Below are 26,920 nucleotides of genomic sequence, written 5' to 3' on the forward strand. Positions count from 1 at the left end.
ATGTGGTAGTGGAGGTGGTGAGAAGTGGCTGGATAATGGATCTATTTTGAAGGTAGAGGTAAAATGGTAGAGGTCAAGCATGATTTCTCAAGGTTTTTGACCTCAGCAACTGAAATAGTGGTCATTTACTGAGTGGGGAAGACAGCAGGAAGAGCAAATCGGAAGACAGGGCTAAAAGAAAGCAAGAGGAGATGTGAAGTAGAAGGTGGAAATGTGAGTTCTGAGTGTAGGGAAGGCATAAGGTCTGGAGACAGCAACTTGTAAGTCGTCAGTCTGAATGGAATTTCAAGATACGAGACCAAAAGACCATGGAGGAATGAATGCCAGACTCCTGGGGTCTCCAATACTGAAAGGCCAGTAGAGGTGGAGGGACCAGCAAAGGGGATGGAGAAGAACTGAGGCAAGAGAAGAACCCACAGTGAGTGGTGTCTGAAAGCCACATGTGCAGAAAGTAGGATGTGACTGACTGTCAGTTGCTGTTGATGAGGTAAGGTGAACACCGAATTGCAGGACTACATTTAGTAAATCTGGAGGTCTCTGGTGACCTTGACAAGAGCTCTGCCAGTAAAGTGGCTGGAATGAGAACTTGTCTGAAGTCCGTCAGAGGATGGGAGGAAAGAAAGTGGAGACAGCAAATATAAACAGCTCTAAGGGAATTCTGATCCTTAACCATCTTTCTAACGGAAGTGAGACTATACCTGTCTATCTTAAATGGTTAAAAAGACAGCAAGGAAAAGTCCTAACAAGGGCTGCATCAACACATTATAAAGAAACTTTGAGCAGAACATGAGAATTAAGGACCAGGAGTTCTTTTTTAGCATGATAATTGCTCATCAGATGCACTGCCAAGGAAGGCCTTCATTACTTACACTCTCATATGTAGGACTTGAGGCGAGGTTTTGGCTGGTCCTTTGGACAAACCTAGGATAGTGTGATAACACAGCATAATTACCCTACAGTGAGATCAAAGATGCAAAAAGATGACTTTACTGGTCTAAAAACAAAACCCAAAATGTACCTTCAGACTACACAAACATATTAATTTTATATATCAATAAAAATTACCATTGGTTTTAGTGCCCAGCAGATCATGATGCCCAAATACCAAAGACAGTAAAGATAAAACCCTGTCCCCAGGCAATGGCAGCCTTGAGACCCTGGAGTGTGCACACTATACCAGTGACAGCAGAGCCTTCAGTCTTTGCATGAGCGTAGCTACCACCCCATCGTTTCCTAAAGGATATGGGGCAATGCAGAGTAGAGGTCAGGAAGGGGGGTACAGTTTGGAGTAAAGTTGGAGTAAACACACTTCACCCTGTCTCTCCCACCAAATGCAACTGTAAAACCTGGACAGAATGCGTGGGGCAAGTATTTGAGAACTGAAAAGTAAACACTAGTTACAGGGTGATTGAGAAAGAAGGCTAGAATTTGAGTATCAGTGAAATGTTGGTGAACTTACCATGTTCTGCCCCTCTGGTATTCCCTAACTGAATGCAGTGCAGCCTAAAACCCAAGTGGGCAGTGAAGACAGAGCTCCAGGAGAAGCCTCTCATTCTCACTCAAGGAGCAGGAAAGGGAAATCCTAATGCTCAGAGAGAGTGTGGAAATCCCCCATCCCCTTTTTCCTCTTTGTTCTTTCACACCCCAAACCCTAGGCAATCCCAAGGTGGCTGCGGTGACAGCAGAGGCAACAGGGACCTACAGGGGCTTAAAACTCTGAGTGAGGGGAACCTTCCTCTCTAAGAGGTACAACTGTGATCCCAAGAGGACATGGCAAACCTCTGTTGTTTCTTTTATCCCTTCTGTCCTGCCATTTGGTGCCCAACACAAGCATAGTCAAGGAAATGCATGGCATAGTAAACCTTCAGCTTTTTGACTGGAGAGCCAAAAGGAGTCCCAGGAAAGCAAAGAACCAGAGAAATCACAAAGAGGGAGGAATTCAGGAAAACCTCAAAGTTGTTTATGAAATCCTGGGCTCACACCCTGATCTATGCATCCATGGCTGATCCCAATAAATGCCAAAGATGTTGAGAACTGAACACACAGCCTGCTATCCAGACCTTACATGAATACTGGGTGGCACACATGTGGGACAGATCTCAATAGCACTGCCAAGGCTTTGGAAATTTAACTGACATCAAACCGAAGCACACAGAAGGCAGGCTGAAACTGTGGCGTAAACCTCATGAGGTTGTTTGCCTACTAATCAAAACATCAACATTCTCAACAGGATTTAGAGAAGATGAAGTGTCTCATATCATTAAAAATGTCCAAGATACAATCCAAAATTCCTATGCATATGAAGAACTGAGAAAATTTAAACTTGCAAGAGAAAAGACAATCAACAGTGCTTGATATCTAGAGGACACAGGTGCTGAAATTATCTTACAATTTTAAAGCAGCTATTTATACAAATGCTTCAGCAAGGAACTGTGAACACTTGAAAAAAAACAGAAAAATAGAGTCTCAGCAAAGACACACAAGATTATAAAGAAGAGCCAAATGGGAATTTTAGAATTGAAAATTTCAGTAACTGAAATTTTTTAAAAATTACAGAATGAGCTAAACAGCAAAGTGGGGATGACAGAGGAAATAGAGTGAGAAAAGCAATGAACAGAACCCTATGGATCTATGAAACAATGAAACAGATCTAACGTGTGTCATCAAAAGTCCCAGAAGGACGGCAGAAAGTGTGTAGTGCTGAAAAAAAATTTGAAGAAATAAAGGCTTAAGACTTCACAAATTTGGTCAAAGACAAACCCACAGATTCAAGAAGTTCAGTGTAATAGGTTGAGTGGTGGCTCCCAAAGAGTTATGTCCTTGTCCTAATTCCTGGAACCTATGAGTGTCACCTTATTTGGAAAAAGGGTCTTTGTAGATATAATTAAGGACACTGAGATGATGTTCGAGTGGGCACTAAATTCAATGAAAAGTGACCTTAAAACAGAAAAACGGGAGTGGGGGGAAGGAGGGGCTGAGACACACAGGGGAGAAGGTAATATGAAGGTGGAGAAAGAAAGTGAAGTGATGTGGCCACAAGCCAAAATAACAAAGGAGTGCCAACACTCACCAGAATCTGGAAGAGGCAAAGAACGGCTTCTCCTCTGAGAGCCCTGGAGGGAGACTGCCTTGCTTTCTCTCAGACTTCTAGCCTCCAGAACTCTATGAAGATAAGTTCCTGTGGTTTTAAACCCACCAGTTTGTGGTAATGTTTTTATGGTAGCCACAGGAAATGAACACACTCAGTAAAACCAAAAGACAGCCATGCTCAGACACATCATAATCAAACTGTTCAGAATTAGAAGAAAAGAAAAGTTCTTAAAGCACAGACAGAAAAAAACAACATAGAATCAACAGGGGAAAAAGAAAATTTGAATGAATGTTAGCTTTCTCATTAGAAGCCATTTAGGCCAGAGAAGACTGGAGCAATGTTTAAAAACTGCTGGAAGAAAAGAACCATCTACCCAGAATCCAGTGAGAATATCCTTCAGGAACAAAAATGAAAAAGACATACTCACATGGAATAATCTAAGAGACTTTCACTGCCAACAGACCTTCTCTAAAATAATGCTAAAAGAAATTCTTCAGAGAGAAGAAAAATTGTACCAGAATAGAAGGAAAGCAACAGAAATGGTAAATATTGGGTAAACAAACTATTCTTCTCTTCCTGAGTCTTTAAAATTTATTTGAGGGTTGGAAGCAAAAACTATATTATGGAAAAATAATTGTAATAAAATGTGGAAAAATAATTGTATAATAATTATACATTGTCTGATCATGGTTTTTTAACATACATAATACATACAATAACTATATATTATTAAAGGGGAGCGCTGTATGATAAGGTTTCTACATTTCACTTCAAGTGGGAAAATACTGGTTTTAAGTTCACTAAAACAACTGTAATTCCTAGAGCAACCATTCCTCCCCTCCCCATATATACACTACACAAAGATACAAAATCACGATAAAATGGAATATTGAAAACGTTCAAATAACCTAAAGTATGAAGGAAAGAGGAAACAGAAAAAAAACCCACATACACCAAAGGGAACGAATAGAAAGCAAATTACACAATGCTAGACCTAAATCCAAACATATTAAATGTAACTGGTCTAAACATACCAATTAAAGACAGAAATTATTAAAATACATAAAAATGCACGACCCAACCATATGTTATCAATTAGAAACTCACTTCAAATAATTAAGTTAAAAGTAAAAAGGCAGGGCTTCCCTGGTGGTGCAGTGGATAAGAATCTGCCTGCCGATGCAGGAGACACAGGTTCGATCCCTGGTCCAGGAAGATCCCACATGCCGCAGAGCAACTAAGCCCATGCGCCACAACAACTAAGCCTGCACTCTAGAGCCCGCGAGCCACAACTACTGAAGCGCACGTGCCTAGAGCCCATGGTCCACGACGAAGAATAGCCCCCGCTCGCCGCAACTAGAGAAAAGCCCACACTCAGCAACGAAGACCCAATGCAGCCAAAAAAAAAAAAAGTAAAAGGGCAGAAGATATACCATGTGAACGCTAATCAAAAGAAAGCTAGAGTGGCTATATTAATATCAAAGTAAACATGAGGGCAAAGACAATTACAAGGTATAAAGAGGGGATGTTACATAATGATAAAAGGGTCAATTCACCAAGAAGACAACAATCCTGAATGCAAATGCACTTAAAGACAGAGCTTCAAATACATGAAGCAAATAATTTTACATAAACTTTTCTAGAAATATCACATACTGTATGACTCTATTCAGATGCTATTGTCACAAACTATAATGACAGAGAACAGACTGGTGGCTACTGGGGGTTGGGGATGGGGGTGTGTGACTATAAAGGAATAATAGCATAAGGGAGCTTTTTGGGATAATGAACTATTCTACATTCGGACTGGGGGGGTGGTTACATGAATCTATGCATATATGTTAAAATACATAGAACTGTATACAAAACAAAAAAAGGATCAATTTTACCATACGGAAATTTTTAAAATAAAATTAAAGTGCAGAAAGAAAAAGAGAGAGCAGGTATGGAAATCAGATCCACTTGAATTTGAATCCTCTTTCTGCACTGGTTGGCAGCCTTGGTTTCTTCACTTGTACAGTGAATATTGGGGGTACCTATCTCATAGGCCTGTAGGGAGCACTAGTAAGTAATTAGTAAGCATTTCTTATTTTTCTTGGCCTATTGACTGATACTAAGTGGGCTATAAATATGACCAGTGGCTTTATCCCATCATCATCGCTTTTCCGGGATCCTTTCTGTTATGAATAATTCCATCACTCATTTGTTCTGTGATGATAAATTAAACTGCAAACACAGAGAGGTGGAAAAATCTCAAGACCGTAAGATATTTTGATGGCTGATTTTGCCACTCATATGTAATCTTTGGCATATGATTTAACTCAGATTCAGGACTTAGGTAACTTTAGTGCTTCAATTTCCATCACTAAAAAACTGACTAGTGACACTTTCACTCATGTATCAATATAAGCTTTTTTTGAAAATCAGAAAAAAATAGATACAAAAGACATAGTCTAGAAAACAAAATATAGATAGTCTAGAAAACAAAATATAGATGTCACACATTATCTTTCATTCCAGTGAATTCTAAGAACTATTATAATTATTTTGCTATCCGGAACTTGGGCAGACAATCATAACAGGGTTCCTAATGATCAGCCGATCACTGCCTTATGGTTCCCCAGAGACAGTTTTTAAAACTAAAGATTCTTGCTACTGAATCAGAGTTTCTGGGAGCCAGCAATTTTACTGTTTAATAATCACTCAAGTGATTTTTATGCACCTTAGAGTATGAGATCCACAAAACTAAGCAGCTATTAGCTAGGATTTGATCTTTGTGTGAGTTTTATACAGACATTTTTTGTAATGGGATTTCATCTTTATGGTCAATCTTTCCCCAAAAGATTGGCAGAATAAAGGAAAACAGAATCAGCTACTTCAGACCACATTATTTACTAAGCAACTTCACTGGAGTTCTGCCTACAACATTTCAACATTTAATTGCATCACAGCAGTCAAGACCAGAGGCAGTCAAGCTAAGGTAATGACCCAACCTGGTGGCTCAAGAGATAGCCATGTCCCAGCACATGAATCTTTCCTTTCTCTCTTCTTCCATTACACCTTTTTTTTTTATTTTTTTGCTTTTTTCCCCAGTTTGATTCTCCTTTCTCTTCTCCTCAGTCTGCCCCTCTCCTTTTTAATATAGAAAAGTAACTAAAGAATATCTAAGTCCATGGACATAAAAACACAGCCAAGACATGCTGTTGAGTGAAAAACAAAAGCAAGGTCCAAAACAGTATGCACAGTATGCTGCCCTTTATTTAATAAAGGAGAAAAAATAATTCATATTCCTATTTACCTAAAGACACTTTGGAAGGATAAATAAGAAACTAACAAAGAGGTTCCCCGGATGGGAGCAGGTATGACCCAAGGGAGGGCAAGAGGCAGGATGGGGGTGGGATGAGATCAAGTATTGTCCTTGTACATCTTTTTATATTGCTTTGATATCTGCATCATGGAAATGTATTGCCTATTACCTAAAATACATATATTTAAAAGGAAAAAAAAAGAATATAATAGGCTTTGATGGAAGGCGAATCTATCTTCTGTTTATTTTTTTGCTGTTTATCTGCTCCATCCTGCCTCTTCTTGACTTAGGTAACCATGCTTTTTGTAGGTTCTTCTGCATCTTTCTTATGTTTCTCTATGCAAAGAGTGGCAAATATTAGCATATATTATTTCTCACTTTGTTGAACAAATTTGAGATAGTATACACACACTACTTTGCACCTTTTCTCTTTAATAATAAATACATTGAAAATAATAATAATAATAATAATAAATACATTGGTGATTGTCCCTCACATAGAGGGCCTACTTTTTTCTCCAGAAATATAATAATATATTGTGTAGATGTTTATTTAACCATTCCCCAAACTGAAGGGTACTTGAGTTGTTTCTAATTATTAGCTATTGCACAAATGCTGTCAAGGATACTCTTGTAAAGAACTTATTTTGCATAAATGAGCATAAATTCCTAGACTGCAAGTTCAAAGGTAAATGCATTTATAATTTTAATAGATATTGCCACTTGCCCCTCATAAAAACTGCACAGTTTTGTGATAGTATCTGTCTCTCCAGAGTTAACAAAGCATGTTAATAAACATGTAGACTATTGCCAATCTGTGAGGTTAAAAAAAGTCTTATTGCAGTTTAATTTATATTTCTGTAACTGTACGTAAGGCTGAGCATCACTGAGAAAAAAATATGTTTCTAAGTCATTTGTATTTCTTTTTCGGTGAACTATCAGTTCAGCGGACCTGCTACTTAATCGCTACATGAACTTCAATTCCCTAGGTCTCAGCCTTTTGTCCTATAAAATGGGAATAATGATAATAGCACTGATCAAGAACGTCTGCAAAGCTTAAATGCAGTAAATAAAAACAGGTCAGCAAAGTGCCTGCCACGTAGCAGGTGCTCTGCGATCTGTGCGGCCGGTTCTGTTCCCCCACTTTGTTATTGTAGTTTTCCTACCGCCTGTTACCACGAAAAAAAATACGAGAAACAGAGAATTTATGGAAGGCTTGCTACGCACTGAGTGCTATACTAGGAGGTATATACAGCATTGCACAGAATCTTTTTAAGAATCCTAGAGAGTATTCTTAGAAGAGAAATGAAGGCTCACACTGGTTAAGTTTCTCATCCAAGGTCACACAGCTAATCGGAAGCAGTATTGAAATTCTAAATCAGTTATGTATGATTCCTAAGTCTCTACCTTTTCTATTATGTCATGCTTTCTTAAATATGAGGAATCAGAATGAGATGGAATTAGTTCTGGAGTATTACTGACATACTTACAGGGGTGTTTCGGTGTTTTCCGAGGCTAGCAAATCCACCTGTGGATGAAGACTGGGTTTCAAGTTGTTTGTTACAACAGGACTTGGAGAGCTGAAATCTAGAACACAAAACGTACTTATTGCTTGGCTCTAAAACATTTTGTCCATCAGTTCTGTTGAATTTTCCACTGTTTAAAAAAAAAAAAAAAACACCACATTAAGGAGATTGAGATAGTTCTGTCACCGTAAAATCGTGGGATTTCCTCAAACAGAAATTCAAAAACATCATTTATGGCGATTGGAAAGAGAGAAATTCCCTGCCGTAAAAAGAGGATGTTGTAGGGCTTTCCTGGTGGCGCAGTGGTTGAGAGTCCGCCTGCCGATGAGGGGGACGCGGGTTCGTGCCCCGGTTCAGGAGGATTCCACATGCCGTGGAGCGGCTGGGCCCGTGAGCCGTGGCCGCTGAGCCTGCGCATCCAGAGCCTGTGCTCCACAGCGGGAGAGGCCACAGCAATGAGAGGCCTGCGTACCGCAAAAAAAAAAAAAAAAAGAGGACGTTGTAAAGGTAGCAAATGTTATTGTGTTGGGTTTTCTAAAATCCCAAGCTGACTCAGAATGGAAGGGATTTTATGTCTTATCCTGTCAAACACAAAAGTAAAAAGCTATGGCATATATAGAGCTCTACCCTCACCTCTCCAAACTCTCAAGTTCCCATAATCATGAGACACCCCAAAGAGAATAATTATTTCCCCCCGGCTCTGAAAATGCCTGATAAAAACTCAAGAAAACTCTTCAATATAATGGACTCCAAACATCCCACTGGTCTAAGCAAGCAGCCAACATTTTAGAAATGGGGTAAGTAATAAGAAAACCACAAATTGAGTGATACTGATTATTCTGATTCTAGAAAATCCTGCTAACATAAAAGGAAAACAAACCGATTTTAATTTGGCAGAAAATTCTGGATTTCAGCATTTTTCATCATCTTTACTTTGTAATTTACCAAAACTCTTTGGGAAGGGTAATAGGAGACAACAAATAAGATAAGGTAGGTAACCCTAAGCCTACAGTGCAACATCATTCATTTACCTTCACAGAAAACCATTAAAGCAACAATTGCTCCCACTTTATAAAGTAGGAAAGTCTCTAAGGTGGGTGGCTAAGAGGTGGCAGAACTGGGATTTCAACTTGGACTTCTCTGACTCAAAAGTTTGTGATTTGCCCTCCGCATTTCACCATCATGAGGCCTCATAATTCCTGATCTTCTCTATATGCATCAAATATTCCCTTTCCTGATGCTGTAGTATGGCAGAGAAAACCAAAGACAATAGCGAGTAGGTTCAGAGTAGGTTTAAGTATTGGCCATGGAGCTGAACAAGCTCTATAAGCAGGCCAGGCAAATTCCTCGAGATACTAAGCAGTGGGATGAGTTTCAAGGACCTCCTCCCCCAGATACATCCCATTCCTGTACTGGGTGTGACCTAACCATTTGTCAAGAAGTACTTAAATCTCCTGATAGAGTTCTCTGATATTCAAACTGACTTCAGTTCTTCTCAGGTTCCATTTAATCAAGAAGCCAAGAGAACTGTTTCACATCAAGCTCTTCCGCTGGTCTGAAAAGGCCCATGTGCTTATTTACTTAAGTCTGAAAGCTGAGCATTCAGGGTGTTGAGTTCTCCCAAGGTGGCCCTATGCATCAGAGGGCTGCGACTCAGGTCAAGGAGATCAGAGGATGGGGCAGAAGGTTCCCTGGTGGTCTGAAAACAAAGCAAACAAAACACAAGTTAGAAAAGACGATGTCAGGCGCTTTGTCACAGCTTTCTCCCCAGACTTTCCTTTGGAGAAAGGAAGATCCTATTTGGAGAACTCTCCATTTAATACACAATGCTAGCACTAATCACATCTCACCAATGACATGGGTCCCTGCTTAATTAGAGAATCTTCTTATGACCTCTTATCAATAACTCAATGAGTTATTAAGGCAGATACTCTACAGTACTAAAACCACTCCAAATCATTAATGCATGTCTCCTCTTTTTTTTTTTTTTTTTTTTTTTTTGTGGTACGCGGGCCTCTCACTGTTGTGGCCTCTCCCCGTTGCGGAGCACACGCTCCGGACGCACAGGCTCAGCGGCCATGGCTCACGGGCCCAGCCGCTCCGCGGCATGTGGGATCTTCCCAGACCGGGGCACGAACCCGTGTCCCCTGCATCGGCAGGCGGACTCTCAACCACTGCGCCACCAGGGAAGCCCTCCTCTTTTTTAAGACTTGTTTTATATAAGCTTTGCTCCTTGCTGTAGAATTCATAAAATTTTCAATTGTTTTTTTTATAACAGTTCTATTTACTTACATTGGCATCTTCCCTCTGGTTCTTATTTTGCTCCAAAATCCTTCGTTGGTTTCGAATGAACCTGTTTGAATTAACAAAATGCAAGTATTTAAAAGAAAACAGATATGAAAATGCTATAATATTTAACAGAATTATTAATGTGCAAATATTTAGGAATAATCAGCCTCATCCCCAATTCCCAATAAAGTACTTTAATAACTTTTCCCCAGTTTATAAAAGTAATAATGCCTTTAAAGAAAGCTATGAGAAAATGGACAAATATTACAAATATGAATAATTCCATCATCAAGATATGGTTCCTATTAATATTATGATGTACTTCCTTCTAGTATTTTTTTCTGTAAGTTAATCTATTTTAAACTTAGTTGAAATTATACTTTACATAATTCTGTATTCTAATTCCATGACGTTCAGATCATTTTTCTAGTTATTCAGAAATACAACTTTTAGTGGTTGCATACTTAACCTAATGAATCACATATATAAATATTCTCCTTATTCTCAAATATTTGAGTTGTTTCTAATTTTGCCAAAATTATCAAAAATGATCATTTTCCATAAAATTCACATACAATTAACATATTTTCACTGTTTAATCTTCATTTTTATAAGACACTTGACACCTAACAATATTACCTTTTACAACTTTGTTTTAATTTTACATTGTTCGTACACTGAGGGTAAAGGAGGAGCAGTTAAATAAATAAATAAGAGAATAGGTTTCAAAGAATAGTGAAGCTGAAGGCAGAAATCCAAGGCACAAGTGTCAGTATTATTACTGAGTAGTTATAAGACCATACATATGATCCTCAGTTCTCCATCTACTCAAAGAGAATAGCAATGTTTGAACCATTTCCTCAAAGTTATTCTCAAGGGCAAGATACGGACAGATAATACAGGTGGATGAATGTGGAAATGCTTTGCAAACTATAAGTTGCTTTAGAAATACATACTATTATGACACATCAATTCCATGAACCTAAACACTTTCAAGTCTAAAAGCTTACACTGAATTAAAACATGGCTTAGATTTAAGGATTTTCCCCTTTCTAACACACGTGCTTCTTCTTCCATCTACTCATGGTATTGGCTTCCTGCATGTTAGCTAGTTATGTGCAAGGTATGAACAACCTTCACAAATCAAGCCTTGAGTAACAATTTCTGTTTCCTTATTTGCACAGCTATTCCCTGGATGTAATGAGTGGAGACTTCTGGGGATTTTGGAATAGGGTGAATGTATTTTGCCTGTGGGATGGATGTGAATCTTTAGGGAACAGAGGGAAGACTGTGGTGAGCATGGTAAGCAGGATGATTCCCCTGCCAAGATATCCACATCCTAATCAATGGAACAGTGAATATGTTAGGTTAGATGGCATATGGAGTGAAGATTGCTAATGAGTGGACTTTAATAGGGAGATTATCCTGGACCACACAGATGAGCCCAGGGGTATCACAAAGGTCATTAAATGTGGACGAGGGAGGCAGAAGAAGGAAGCAAGAGGGATACAATGTGAGAAGGACCCGACCAGACAACGTTGGCTTTGAAGATGGAGGAAAGGGGTCAGGAGCCTAGGAAAGTGGCATAAGGTGCACAAGTTAAGGAAAAGATTTTCCTCCAAAAAGCAACGCAGCCCTGGTTAAAAGCGGAATCAGAAAAAAGCTGTTCACAGAAATAATCCAGTCTCCTGATATCGAGACCAGATAAACACACATTCCCCCTTGGAGGAAGCTTTTAGTAAGTGGTCTTATGGTTTGTAATAGAATTCTCCAAAATGAAAATCATGAGTCAGCACTCTACTGAAAACCATATGGTTTTCCTTAGATATCTTCCCATTTACAAAGATTTATACCAACTCCCCCCCCAAAAAAAAAAAAACAAACAACAACCAAAAAAAATGAAGGGTAAGGTTTGCTCAATGGTAAGGGAACCTGGTCACAGGGCTCACATCTCTCCCTTGGTGCCCCGTCGCCTCTTCACAGAACGGCCGCTCTCCCTGACAGTGAGACAGTGAGGGAAAGAACTTATTTCGCAGCTGTGGGTTTTTACTTCCCTGATTCTCTTGGTTCATTCACGATGAGTGGGGAAAAAAGTCTAGACAATAAATTAAAAGGCTCACTGGGACAAGAAGTGGAGGAGGACAAGAAATTAATACTTAATGTGCTAGCACCCAGCTAGGTGCTTTAATATACATTATCGCATTTAATTCTTAGAAGCAAACAAATAAAATAAGCAAACCCTCTCCAAATAGGTAGTATTATCTTCTTTAATAAATAGGGAAAAACCCAAATCTTAAAAAAAGTTAAGCAATTTGTCCAAAATCATCAGCAAGATTTGAATCCGAACCTGTTCACCTCCTTCCCTTATGTCACACTGGTCCCATTCTTCATCTGTTGGTGGGAAATATGGCCACTAATTCCAGGGAATTCTCGACAGAAATGGTTCCCCTAAGGGTGTCTTGAAATGTCACTGTAACTAGGAGGAAAACCTCTGATATTTAGCAGGTAGGGGCCACATAAGGGAAAACTGCCCTACCCAAAATGCCAATACAACTCTTATTTGAAACAAGGATCTCTGACTTGAAAGTCAAAGTTGAAAAAGTTTGGGGATCTCAGAGACTCCAGAATTTCTATGCTAGGAAGGCCTAGGTATAGGTTTGGAAAGAGACCAGGAGACTTGCCTGAAGCTATGTTTGTATATAACACTTCTCATTAAGACTGAGGAGAAAGCCACCTGTCAATCGAAGCATGCTGCCGCTCTTTGGGGCCAGGTTCTAGGTGCTGGCTCTCTCCCCAGGCCTGTTGTACCTTCCCATAGCTTCACAACCATATGTGCTCTTACCTGCTCCTGGTTTAGTCAACTCCTCCTCATCCCATAGTTCTCAGCTTAAATGGTACTTCCTCATAGAAGCCTTCCTGTCCTTCTTCTGACCTGGATTAGGTCTGGCTGTTATTCTTCCCAACTAGACCTCCTATTCACTGCATTTATTTCACTTTCCAAGTGTGTATATTTATATATATGATTGAAGGTGTTTTCCTGACTATAGGCTTGACTATAGATTACAATAGGTTATAAGACTATTACTTTGATGAATGAATAAATGACTTGGAAACAACTTAAATGCCTATTAAGTGAACTGTGAGAGAAACAAGGACCATTATGCAGCTATTAAAAATAATGGTTTAGGGCTTCCCTGGTGGCGCAGTGGTTGAGAGTCCGCCTGCTGATGCAGGGGACATGGGTTCGTGCCCCGGTCCGGGAGGATCCCACATGCCGCAGAGCAGCTGGGCCTGTGAGCCATGGCCGCTGAGCCTGCGCGTCCGGAGCCTGTGCTCCGCAACGGGAGAGGCCACAGCAGTGGGAGGCCCGCGACCGCAAAAAAAAAAAAAAAAAAAAATGTTTAGCCAAAGCATTTAAGAACATAGGATACACAAATACTGGTTTTACAGCAAAGAAAATCAAGGGAGAAACAAAAGTGTGTGTTCTTTATATGATCACGACTATAAAAAAGTTTAGAAAAAAACTAAAATGTTAGAAACAAAATTATGAGTACAGTTGACCCCTGTATCCACAGGTTCTGTATCTGTGGGTTCTGCATCTGAGGATTCAACCAACCTCAGATTGAAAATATCCGAAAAAGAAAAATTCCAGAAAGTTCTAAAAAGGAAACTTGAATTTGCCATGAGCCAGCATCTATTTACATAGCATTTACATTTACTAGGTATTATAAGTAATCTAGAGATGATTTAAAGTGTACAGGAGGATGTGCATAGCTTATAATGCAAATACTACACTATTTTACATAAAGGGCTTGAACATCTGTGGATCTTGGTATCCTTGGTGGGGTTCCTGGAAACAATCCCCTACGAGATATCAAGGGATGACTGTGTTTAAAATTTCTGCCTGCATACTTTTCTGAACGGAATTTAGAAAAAAATCTGTGTTCGTATACAGATTATCCTCACTGGCTACTCTGGTTTTGTGTAGACTGTTTTCTCCATATAAATATCCTCCTCTCTTCTCTTTACCATTTCCATGTTGTTCTCCACCTCAAACTTAGGGTAAACCTCACTTTCACTACGACACTTTGTTTATAGCATTGGTCTGTTTGAGAGCTTACGATGTGCTCAGTGCAGACAACATTCCGTGATTAAGATCCAGGCCCTGCTCACAGGGCAGTATGTGAGCATTGCTTACACTGCCCATGAATGCCCCTCACACTGCTCAGGCCCGCGCTCATTCCTGCAAGCCATATCACACACTCCCAGAAGAGCAGGACCAGGATTCCCTATCTTGGGAGGAAGGCAGCCATGTCCAGAACTTGTTCCTGATCTTTCTGAGTGCTCACCTGTAGGCACTCTAAGAACACTGAGTACCTGGAGGTTAAACTGGCACTGGAGGAGGGTGGGAGAGGGCGTGCCACTGCTCACCTCTCATATCCAAGGATGGCGCTATTCAAATCCTCATTCACCTGAATTAGCTCAACAGTGACATCTTCATTCTCCACCACCACGAGCAGGTCCATGATCCTCTCCTGCATCTCCCGACCTGTCTTATAAAGTTTCTGTCAAAGAAGGAGAGAGATTTCTTCTTCAATGCTAAAAAAACAACTGATTTGCCAATTTGTATACTACTGTGACCACCTCCACAGTGAGTCACCTATGGGAGATTACCAAAGTATTTAACTATGGATAGCTCATCCTTTCTCTATGAGGGATATCAGAACAATATTTTCCTCTAAAAATCAAAATGGGCATCATAAGGATAATAATGTACATTGCATGTAATGCTGGACTAGAAATCAGAAGTGGTGTACAGGAATTCTAGGTTTACTACTTATTAGCTGTGCTATGTTAGGGAAAAAAAAATCACTTGTTTTCTAAATCTGTTTACTCACTTGACAAGTGAAAAATATACTACTTGCCACATCTACCTCAAGGGGTGACAGAAAATCACATGAAATGTATATAATGAGGGACTATATAACTATAAAGAACTACATAAAACATAAAATGCTACTGTTGTTATTTGTGGTAATAGAAGAAAGAAGTAGTTAAAATGCAGTTATAGCAGTATAATTTTCTTGTTATGTTTTACTTAAACATGTAACGTTTATAGTTACAACATCACATTCCAAGGTAAACTGAAGCAGGATTAAAAATCTAGTCATCTGGGCTTCCCTGGTGGCACAGTGGTTGAGAGTCCACCTGTCGATGCGGGGGACACGGGTTCGTGCCCCAGTCCAGGAGGATCCCACATGCTGCAGAGCGGCTGGGCCCGTGAGCCATGGCCACTGGGCCTGTGTGTCTGGAGCCTGTGCTCCGCAATGGGAGAGGCCACAGCAGTGAGAGGCCCGCGTACCTCAAAAAAAAAAAAAAAAAAAAAAACAACAACAACTAGTCATCAATGCCATTTTTATTTGGACTGCCTGGAATCACTGCCTGGACTCCACTCCCCGAACCAGCTTTTTCTCATAAGCATCAGAGGCACCCACAGCAGACTTACTGACCCAGAATTGCCTAGGCTGAGAGTTTGGGAAGTTACATTTTTTAACAAGCATCTCAAAGTGTTTCTTATGTACACTGATACTTGAGAACTGCTATCTTAACAACTTACTTTCTCTTAGGCAAACCTCCAGTAAGCCTGAGGAGCATAAAACTGGTATTAATATTCCTTCAAACCCACCCTGGCTAGAATTTGTCCATATAATAATACATTAACATCAGGCAAGAACACAGGGAAGCTCCCCTTTCAAAATGAAAGCAGCAGAACTTGCTAAATCATAGCACTATTACATTATCTGATCTTTTCCCTCAAGAAAGACAGACTTAAAAAAAAAAAGAAAGACCTGCTGAAAAACTTACACTTCACAAAACCGTTTAGAATCTCAAACAATCTATCACAAGATTTCCAACAGGAAATCTCTAAATAAATAAACTAAACCACTACTAGCTGGCATTTAGACTCAGAGGTAAAGGCTACCATACCTCCACAAAATCTTAACAGAAATATTTAGAAGACAGAAGAAAAGGGAAAGGAAAAAAAAAAGTGAGACAGATGACAGACTCTAGGTTTTCATACTCGCATTGTGCAACCAGAAAAACTGTCCCGGTTGCTAATGATGTGGTCACTGTCTGCAGCAGTTGACAAACTTTTTCTTAAAGGTCCAGATATGAAATGTTTTCTGCTTTGTAGGCCACAAAGCCTGTGTTGCAACTACCCAACTCTGCCAAGGTGAGAGTAACCACAGACAATATGTAAGCAAATGGGTGTGGCCATATCCTAGTAAAATGAAGTCAGGTGGTTGCTAAATTTGAGTTATTTATGGTCCCCTGGTAGAGCACAAAGAGAGACTTTAGACTCAGTGGACCAAAGGTCTCTCCCATCTACATACCTGATACAGGATATGGTTAAAACTCAGCCTCAGTTTACTTTTTTATCTATAAAACAAGGATAACAACCATCTTATAGGGTTGTTAGAATAGAAAATGATGCAGTTGAAACCCACGTATGGCAAACAGGGTAGTCAATGAAAGTATTATGGTTGCCTAAGGAGGTGTCACTAGCAGCTTAACTAGCAAACTAATATTATACATTCCTGGGACTTCCCTGGTGGTCCAAGTGGATAAGACTCTGCGCTCCCAATGCAGAGGGCCTGGGTTCGATCCCTGGTCAGGGAACTAGATCCGGCATGCATGCCACAACTAAGAAGTCTGCATGCCGCAACTAAGACCTGGTGCAGCCAAAATAAATAAATATTTTTTTTTTAAAAAAAGGAAAAAACTAAGAAGCATTTGGTTATAACCCCATGATGAATGAGAACTTTACCTCTGTTCTGCGTTAGTGTACAGAACAGTTCTCCTTCTTGCTCACTGGCAGCCTTGCTAGAACAATGTCAAGATCAAGGAAATACAATGGCTGTTAGATGCCTGTGACAAAAGTAGAAAGTAATTTGAAACGAATTTGCAGCCAACGTCAACAGCCCCCGGTCACATGAAGACTGTCCCTTTGCCCTCTCAAGAGACAGATGGAATAGAAACATGAAAGGAGCACCACATTTCTCACAGGTTTGCAAAGCAGAATTTGAAAAACCTCTTCAAAAGCCAGCCCACTCTGATCTTTGCAATTAATGTCTGTCTCAGAGGAGGGCCAAGCCACCTGGAAACAGCACAGACCAAGTACCATGGACCAAAAGGATGGGTCAGAAGTTCCCCACAGCAGGCACCTGCAGGGCTGTGGATGTGGGGAGCAAGGGGGCACGAGTTAAAATACGGGAGGAACAGCTGCTGGTGCATATGCGCATCACAGAGGCCCTGGAATCGCCTCCCTTTACACCATATCAAAGCCCAGGCAGGCTTCTGAGCTAAAGGGATTCTAACAATCAATTCAAACGTCTTTGGAGCAAAACAAAAAGGAGCTCATTAAGAGCTTCCTCTTCTGACATCCAGATGGCTCCCACTCTTTCGCAGAGCATTCAGGAATTAAGGAAGAAGATTCTTCCACACTTTCAACTTCAACTGCAACTGTCCCACATTCACCAACACAGGGCAACTCAATAAAAAGAAAAACAAAAGTATCTGAACATATCCCTTGAAAAAGTAATAAAAGGAAGAAATGTGTTTGCTTAACAGCCTTCTCTGGAAATAATAACGTCTGGCACTACTGCTATTACACATCTCTCTCCCAGGACCTCCTATCAAGACAGCAAGAGACCCCGAGAACGTCCCTATATACTCAACACCAAAACTGCCCCCGCTCACCATGAAACCAAACATTCCTCAGCATAACTTGCTCGTACAGTTTCTTCTTTCTTTTACAGGCCTCTGTTGAATGAATAGCAAGTTAACTGTTAACATAATCCTCCAAAAAATCATTAACTTCCAACTCTTTTTCCCAACTAAATATTGTAAACATCTTCAGTAACTCCTGAGCCCTTCTTTTGCCCTAAATCATTACTTCTTCAACAGAGAATCAATCTATTCAACTTAACAGACATTTGATAAGCTCACTCAGTACACAAAACATACACTCTAAATGTGCATAGCTGTATGGATTTATAGGTAGAGGTCTTGGTTACTGCCTTCAAGTTGCTTCCACTCTAGCTCAGGAGCTAATATATACCCACATGAACAGACAATAAGTTAGCCACCTCTGCTAGAAAGTCAGTCCTGGGTTCAAAATGAGAAACAAGTGCTATACTGGAACACAGCCTCAGGAGGACAAGGTTCCCACTCCAGCTCCATCACTCGCTTGCCACGGTGTGGACAAATCATACCCTTTCTGAATATGTAGCCTCATCTGTAAAGGGAGATGGTCTTAATGGCATTGAAAGTCCCTTCCGCTCTTAACACCTTACAGGTCTCTGAATGGGAAAGACAGTAAGAGCACTCAGGGCAGATGACTTTTTATTTTACTCTCAGGTTTTTTTTCTCAACTCATTACCAATTATTCTCACAGGACAAAATTTTAGATTCACAAGATTTGAAACTTCTCTAATAAGTTAGAGTAAGGCTTTTGTCTAGGCTTTCAAAATTGGAGCTCACTTTCTTCTACAGAAGCCTAAAACATTCTCTTCTTTCATTGTCCTACTGCGTCTAGGTAAAAACAAGACTAAAATGGGAGGTGAGCCACTCAAGGTTAAGAGTAAGGTGATTCAGAGACAAGTACACAACGCCTAGAAAACAAATGCAAGAACGTGCAGCAACATTTCATTACTGTGACCAGAACAGATACTTTTAACTCATCGCAATACTCATAGACTAGATGTGGCCTCAGAATCTTCGCACACCACTCTGGCAAGCTCAAAGAAATCCTGTCTCTGCCCCTAATGAAGTTCAAAGTCCAGGAGCAACATAGTGGTTGGGAAAGGTGTCTTTCACCAAAATAGTTGTATTGCCTAAGAATCTAACAAAGAGAAAGGAGCTCTGAGAATAAGCAGGGCTTCGGGATCTAACCGCTCGGAGGACCAGATAGGGGATTCCAAATAAGTATACCAGATTTCAGACAGAAGGAAACAGACAACGCATTTCAAATAAACAGAACAGCTGCCAGAAGGTATGCGCCAACAGACAAAACAGGAAATGCCTTTAATGTTAACAAACTGCAATATAAGACTGTGATCACTGGTAAAGTATATGTACAAGAAGAGCCGAGAAATTTTTGAGCGGAGACTTTTCCTACCGGCTGCACACCTTTCTTTTGCCTTCCAGATCCACCATCCATACTCTGCCCTGCTGTGTGCCCTGGGGGTTGGCCTGTAGCGGGCATACCACCAGGTCCCCTGCCCTCTAGCTTTTGACTGGGTTCAGCCCACAGGATGCACAGGGAGGAAATGGGAGGGCGAAGGAGAGTGAGGTCTGGATATTTATTATCTTCATTCCTTCCACCAAAGGCACCACTACTCTCAAGGCTGCCTTCCTCATATTCTGCCCACTGGGTTCTGGCAAAAGCTTCTTCTTGCCTATTAATGCCTAGGGGTATTAGCTAATAGCCCAGGTTAACAAACTTGCTCCTGTGGTTTCTCTGAGCCCTGTGGTATCTCACTAAATAAACAATACCTTGATTAAATTCTTTTCAAATTACCCAAATGGAGCATGCCATCTGTTTCACTGATAAGCCCTAAAAGGCATGAAAACAGAGCAATTTAAATAGTATGATACCAACACAGGGATAGACAAACAGATCAAACCAAGAGAACAGCCTCTGGAAAGACATCCTTGTATTAGAATACAGAATATGATAAAGAGGTATTTGAAATCAGTGGAGAAGGTATAAATTGTTACTAAATGTTATTTGGACAAGCAGCCATACAACTGAAAAAGATAAATGAAGGGAAAATCTCTAACTGATACCAAGGATAAAGATTTTAATTTTATTTTTTAAATTAATTAATTAATTAATTTTGGCTGCATTGGGTCTTCGTTGCTGTGCACAGGCTTTCCCTAGTTGCAGAGAGTGGGGGCTACTCTTCGTTGCGGTGTGCAGGCTTCTCATTGAAGTGGCTTCTCTTGTTGCGGAGCATGGGCTCTAGGCGCCCAGGCTTCAGTAGCTGTGGCACATGGGCTCAGTAGTTGTAGCTTGCATGCTCTAGAGCACAGGATCAGTAGTTGTGGCACACAGGCTTAGTTGCTCCGCAGCATGTGGGAACTTCCCGGACCAGGGATCAAACCCGTGTCCCCTGCATTGGCAAGCAGGTTCTCAACTGCTGCGCCATCAGGGAAGTCCTAAGATTTTAATTTTAAACCACATAAAATCAAGGGAAAATCCATTAATTTATTAAAGATATTTTTGTTGAATGATTACATTGTGCAGCACTGCTCTGGGAGCGGAACCTGAGCAGTAAACAGGACAAGCCTGTGAAGCATCCATTCTAGAAGACAAAGACAGCTGCACAAACATGCAGGAAAAGCATCAGTGTGCTGGGGAGAGAATGAAAAGGGGGTGAAAAAGAAAGTGCTGACTTTAGACCGGGGAGCCAGTGAAGACCCCTCCGAGGAGGTAACATACTAAGTTGGAATGATGAGAAAAAGTTGGTCATTAGAAGACAGGGGAAGCATGAGAGTCAAGGGTGAAACAGCTCCCCGGCAAGAACGAACTCAGTGTGTCCAGGGAATAGGAAGGTGGTCGCTGTGGCTGGACCGAGGACACATGAGCTATGGAAGGAAAGGTGGGCAGGAGCAGACTGGGAGAGGTTTTGTGGCCAGAGTAAGAAAGGTGGGTATTATTCCAAGTGTAACGGGAAGTCACTGAAGGGTTTCCAGCAAGGAACAACATGATCTGGTCTACCTTTTAGAAAGCTATAGAGATGCTCAGTATCATTAGTTATTAGGGAAACGCAAATCAAAACTATAGTGAGATACCACTTCACACCTACTACGTAGCTAAAAAACTCCAGAAAACCACAAGTGTTGGCAAGGAAGTGGAGAAACTGAAACCCTGTGTGTTGCTGGTGGGAATGTAAAATGGTGCAGCCACTGTGGAAAAAAATTTGGCAGTTCCTCAAAAAGTTAAACATAGAGTTTTTATATGACCTAGTGATGCTACTCTGAGGTATATACTCAAAAGAACATAGGTATTCAAACAAAAACGTATACATGAATGTTCACAGCACCTATTCACAATAGCCAAAAGGTAGAAACAACTCAAATGTCCATCAACTAATAAATAAATAAATAAATAAATAAATAAATAAATAAATAAATAAATAAATAAATAAATAAATAAAATATAGTGTACCCATACAATGGAATATTGGGCCATAAAATGTGCTACAGCATGGTTGAACCTTGAAAACATTATAGTAAGTGAAAGAATCATATTTTATGAATCCATTTATATGAAATATTCAGAATAGGTAAATAAATACACAGAAAGAGAAAGCAGATAACTGGTTGCCTGGGACTGGGCAAAGACAGGAAGGGAGAGAGATTGCTTAATGGGTATAGGGTTTCTTTTGGGGATGATGAAAATGTTGTGAAACTAAATAGAGGAAATGGTTACACTGTGAACATGAATTCCACTAAATTGTACACTTTAAACTGCAAACTTTAAAATGATTAATTTTATGTTTTAACATAAAATCTAATGTTTATGTTTTAAAATGTTTTAACATTTTTATTAATGTTATGTGAATTTTACCTCAATTAAAGAAAAAAAAAGCTATATAGTTCTTGATTTTCAACACAGCACTGTACTCAATATCCTGAAAATATTTTTGACAACAAAATACCTAAAAATATTAGATACAATATTAAAATGTTTTAATGTGCATGCCTAAACTTTCAAGAAAGCATGAGAAGTCATCAAAGGCTAAATCCAAATAGGATCCAAAGATATGAGAGGCAATAAAGGCACAAGGGCCCGAAAGGCACCCATCTGTCAATCTCTAATAACCCTGAGAGGCAGGAGACAAAGCCTGGGGCCCGAACAAGGTACTGAGATGCAGCTGGGACATCTGAATGGCTACGACCTATATACGAAATAAGAAATATACATATTGATCTTTAGCGCCCAGTGCTGACAGAGTTCCTAAATCCCTTGGAACTTCCCTGGTGATAGGAGCATCTTTTGTTCTGATGAGGCAACTCTTGATGGGCTCCTGGTTGGGGGCTGATCAACAGAAAGACTAAAACATGATTAGAAGCTTGGAACTTTTAGCCCTATCCTCCATCCTCTGGGTATGGAAGGGAGGCTAGAGATGAGAGTTAACTGATCATGCCTACTTGATGAAGCCTCCATAAAAATCCATAAACTTTGGCGTCCGGAGGGTTCCAGTTGGTGAACATACCCATGTGCTGGGACAGGGGTGCACCTCAACCCCATAGGGACAGAAGCTTCAGTGTTTGGGACCCTTCTAGACCTCACCCTTTGTACCTCTTCACCTGGCTTTTCATCTGCATCCTTTGTAATAGCCTCTATAATAAACCAGTAAATATAAGTAATTGTCTCCTTGAGTTCTGTGAGCCATTCACGCAAATTATCAAACCTGAGGAGAGGGGTGTGGGAACCCCCAGTTTATAGCCTGTTGGTCAGAAGTATGGGAGACTTAAACTTGCAAAGGGCATCTGAAGTGGGGCAGCCTTGTGGGACCGAGCCCTTAACCTGTGGGATCTGATGCTAACTCTGAGTACTTAATGTCGGAAGTGAATTTAATTTTAAGACACCTAGCTGGCATCAGAAAATCAGTCAGTGTGGGCAAAACACCCATACATTTGGTGTCAGAAGTGCTGGTTGTGAGTAGTACTGAAAACAAAGCTTTCCTTTTGTTATATAAGTTAAAAAGTTAGAAAAAGCAGCTCAGCCCCACAAAGGAAAATGGGAAGGAGAAGGAGAAGCCTCACCTTTGGAGGGAGAGAAGGAAACTACGTATTCTTCCTGAGAATTCTGACAGCCTTTCTGCATTATCATCTCTAGGGATGAGACTCTCTGCCTTCAAAGTTTAAAAACCCTAGTGAGTGTTTTTCTTTTTTCTTCTGACTGCTGAGGTCCCATGTTCTCTTGGAAACCACAAGTTATTTGAAGTCCCTTTTCTCTGGTCTTATTAGTGACACTGGAAGTTCCCTGCTCCTGGAGTTATAGTGTTGGGACAGCAGAAGACAGACTCATGTCCACGTGAGTGCCTCAGGCCCATCCAATCTTACTCTGATTCTGAGGTTACTATAGGCTTCTTCTGAGGAAAGTCACACAGTAAGGGTCTCTTTCTCCTGGGGCTGTGTGTGCCTCAGTTGGCTGATCCCACCTACATTACTGGACTCTGAATATTCTCACTCTTCTAGTCCCCTGATGGTCTGTCTAGGCTCTCCTGTAATCCTTGGAATTTATTCTTATTTTCATACTTTGTCTGTCATTTCAAAGGAGTTTGGGGAAGAGGAGGTAAATTATTCTAACAAGCTAAAAGAAAAGAAGTGGTTATTAGCTAGTTCGGGGAAAAAACAGTGTCTGTTTCACAACTATCACAGTGGATTTCAGATACTTTTAGTACTTCTTTACAGATAAACTCTGTATGCCCTGTAATGCTCCTAGGCCCTCAATGCCTCCCATCTTGCCCACTACCCCAACTCTGATGACCCCCCACCAGGCTCATGCTGAAGCCTCCAAAAGCCCCTCCGGTTACATGGGGAAGCTAGGCAGGAAGCCAGTGTTATCTGGGGGCCCTAGCTCCACTAATCTGTAGATTTTACACCAGGGGTCCCCAACCCCCAGGCCACAGACTGGAACCGGTCTGTGGCCTGTTAGGAACCCGGCCGCAGAACAGGAGGTGAGCAGCGGGCAAATGAGCGAAGCTTCATCTGTATTTACAGCCGCTCCCCATCACTCGCAACCCGTCGCTCATGTTACTGCCTGAGCTCCGCCTCCTGTCAGATCAGTGGCGGCATTAGATTCTCATAGGAGGACGAACCCTACTGCGAACTGCGTACGCGAGGGATCTAGGTTGCCTGCTCTGTATGAGAATCTAATGCCTGATGATCTGAGGTGGAGCTGAGGCAGTGATGCTGGCGCAGGTGAGTGGCTGCAAATACAGATTATCATTAGCAGAGAGGTTTGACTGCACAGAGACCATAATAAATCAACTGCTTGCAGAATCATATCCAAACCCTATCAGTGGGCTTCCCTGGTGGCGCAACGGTTGAGAGTCCGCCTGCTGATGCAGGGCACACGGGTTCGTGCCCCGGTCCGGGAAGATCCCACATGCCGCGGAGCGGCTGGGCCCGTGAGCCATGGCTGCTGAGCCTGTGCAGCCGGAGCCTGTGCTCCGCAACGGGAGAGGCCACAACAGTAAGAGGCCCGCTTACCACAAAAAAAAAAAAAAAAAAAAGCCCTATCAGTGAGTGGCAAGTGAAAACAAGCTCAGGGCTCCCACTGATGCTGCATTATGGTGAGATGTATAATTATTTCATTATATATTACAATGTAATAATAATAGAAATAAAGTGCACAATAAGTGTAATGTGCTTGAATCATCCCCAAACCATCCCCCCACCAGCCCCAGTCCCTGGAAAAATTGCCTTCCACGAAACTGGTCCCTGGTGCCAAAAACGCTGGGGACCGCTGGTTTACACAGTTGTGAGAAAACCTCTGAAAAAGTACAAACTAAAGAATTACTTTATTTCTCCATAGTCTATCTTTGCTGGTTTCATTTTTAGATTCCATCACATTATTTTAGATTGACCATAGTGGGACAGGATATTGTGACAGAAGAAGTATATATTTGGTCTTCATCCCCAGTTCCTAGCCCAGAGCTTCTAAAACCCTGGGAATTTCCAGAGCAGTAGGATGAGAGAAGCATCTTTCGTTATTGATAAGAAGCCCCTTTCAACCAAGCCTGAGTTTATGCTAATGAGGTGATTCTTGGAGGATGGGGGCTGGCTGCCAGAGGAACCAACCCTGTGATTAGAAGGTTGAAACTTGCAACCTCCAGGAAGGGGAGAGGGGCTGGGGGTTGAGTTAATCACCAGTGGCCAATGATTAAATAAATCATGCCTCTGTAATGGAATCTCTATAAAACCCTAAACTACTGGGTCCAGAGAGCTTCTAGGTGGTGAACACATTCAGATGCTGGGAAGGTGGTGAACTCCAACTCCACAGGGACAGAAGCTCCTGTGCTCGGGACCCTTCCACACCTTGCTGTATGTATTCTTTGTCAACAATGGAAAAATGTCACCTGCCATATCAGTAAACAAAGGATGTTGCAGCCATCAAGCCATCACATTACAGCCTCCCCGATGGTGAGCCCTGAAGGAACTCAAGATAGAAACAGGATGCCCACCATCTAGCAGTCAGCCTCTGCAGCCACCCCCCAAGAGTGTACCCTGAGGAAAGTGAGGATGAGAAAGCATAGGATGCTGGCCCCAGATAGCTGAGGTGTATATCAAAGGAATGACTTCAGTGGGCCTAGACTCCTGTATCTGTGCAAACATAGAAAAGCACTAACTTCTTTAACTTGAGATATCTGGTTTTCTTTCATTAACAGTAATCTTTTGATGTTCCAACTACCTGGTCTTTGTTAAAAAAAACTCTTATATATCCTGGCTCCTCCCTTGCTTCTTCAGAGTAGTACCTTAGAGCTATCTGAGAGGCTGTGTCTTGGGCTTAAGTCTTCAGTTTTGTCCACCAAATAAAACATAATTAAAAACTTTTAGGGACTTCCCTGGTAGTCCAGTGGTTAAGAATCTACCTTCCAATGCAGGGGACGCGGGTTCGATCTCTGATCGGGGAACTCAGATCCCACATGCTGTGGGGCAATTAAATGCACACACCACAACTAAAGAGCCCACACACCACAACTACTGAGCCCACGCACTCTGGAGCATGCATGCCACAACTAGAGAAGCCCGAATATGAAAACCCAGCCCAGCAAAAAAAAAAAAAAAAAAAAAACTTTCAGGTTGTACATTTTTTCACTTGACATCTTCATCTGGCTATCATCTGTATCAATGGTAAGTAAAGTGTTTCCCTGGATTCTGTGAGCCATCCTAGCAAATTACTGAACCTGAGGAGGGAATCACGGGGACCCCTGATTTGACTTGTAGCCAAAATGGGACAGAAATGTGGATAACCTGGGGACCCACTACTTGTGATTGGTGTCTGAAGTGGGGTCAGTCTTGTGGGACTAAGCCTCTTACCATATGGGGTCTGTACTGTCTCTGGGTAGCTAGTGCCTGAATGATTTAATGTGAGGGAAGAAACTTCAGATCTGGTGTCTGAAGTGTTGTGAGTAGAGAAATAGTTTTCTTTTATGAGTTTATTTAGATTACAAGAAAAAGTTCAAATACCTGTCAAAAGAATTTAAAAACAGTGCTCCCCACACCAGCTCTCTATTAGTCACTAACAAAAAGCGTTAAGAGAGAAAATTAAGGTTACACATTCAATAGGCTCCATAAACAAACTGACATGGGGCCAGAACCATTCAACTTGAATTGGCCATGAGTAGCGTTCTAATGTTGATTTACAGCTCAAGTCTCTTTACTATTCAAGGCAACACACAACCCTAAGCTCTGGCATCAAAACAGCAACCAGCAAATCAGCATTATCCTTGCAAAATTCAACCAAACATCTGTACCCAAAGACTTGGACACAAAAAGGCATTTCAGTGCACTCCAGGATGGCATCAAATAAAACTGGATGCACATATTTGAATGGGATGTTCAGTGTACATTTTACTGAAGGATTGATTGTTTGCCACAGATGGATAAAAACATGAGAGAAAA

At 41.0% G+C, this 26,920-nt stretch overlaps 1 protein-coding gene across 1 annotated transcript in view; it reads right to left on the reverse strand.

Annotated features, from left to right (window-relative positions):
- Positions 1-9,497: 9,497 nt before the first annotated feature.
- TOM1L1 (target of myb1 like 1 membrane trafficking protein) overlaps positions 9,498-26,920 on the reverse strand; it is a 38,955-nt gene continuing 21,532 nt past the window's right edge. Inside the window, exons 8-10 of the mRNA XM_060080941.1 lie at positions 14,645-14,778; positions 10,217-10,277; positions 9,498-9,623 (exon numbers count right to left, since the gene is read on the reverse strand). Coding sequence (XP_059936924.1) covers positions 9,498-9,623; positions 10,217-10,277; positions 14,645-14,778 — 321 coding nt within the window. The remainder of the gene's footprint in view (positions 9,624-10,216; positions 10,278-14,644; positions 14,779-26,920) is intronic.

The sequence above is a fragment of the Mesoplodon densirostris genome, chromosome 18 (assembly GCF_025265405.1).
Source record: "Mesoplodon densirostris isolate mMesDen1 chromosome 18, mMesDen1 primary haplotype, whole genome shotgun sequence".
Classification (NCBI taxonomy): domain Eukaryota; kingdom Metazoa; phylum Chordata; class Mammalia; order Artiodactyla; family Ziphiidae; genus Mesoplodon; species Mesoplodon densirostris.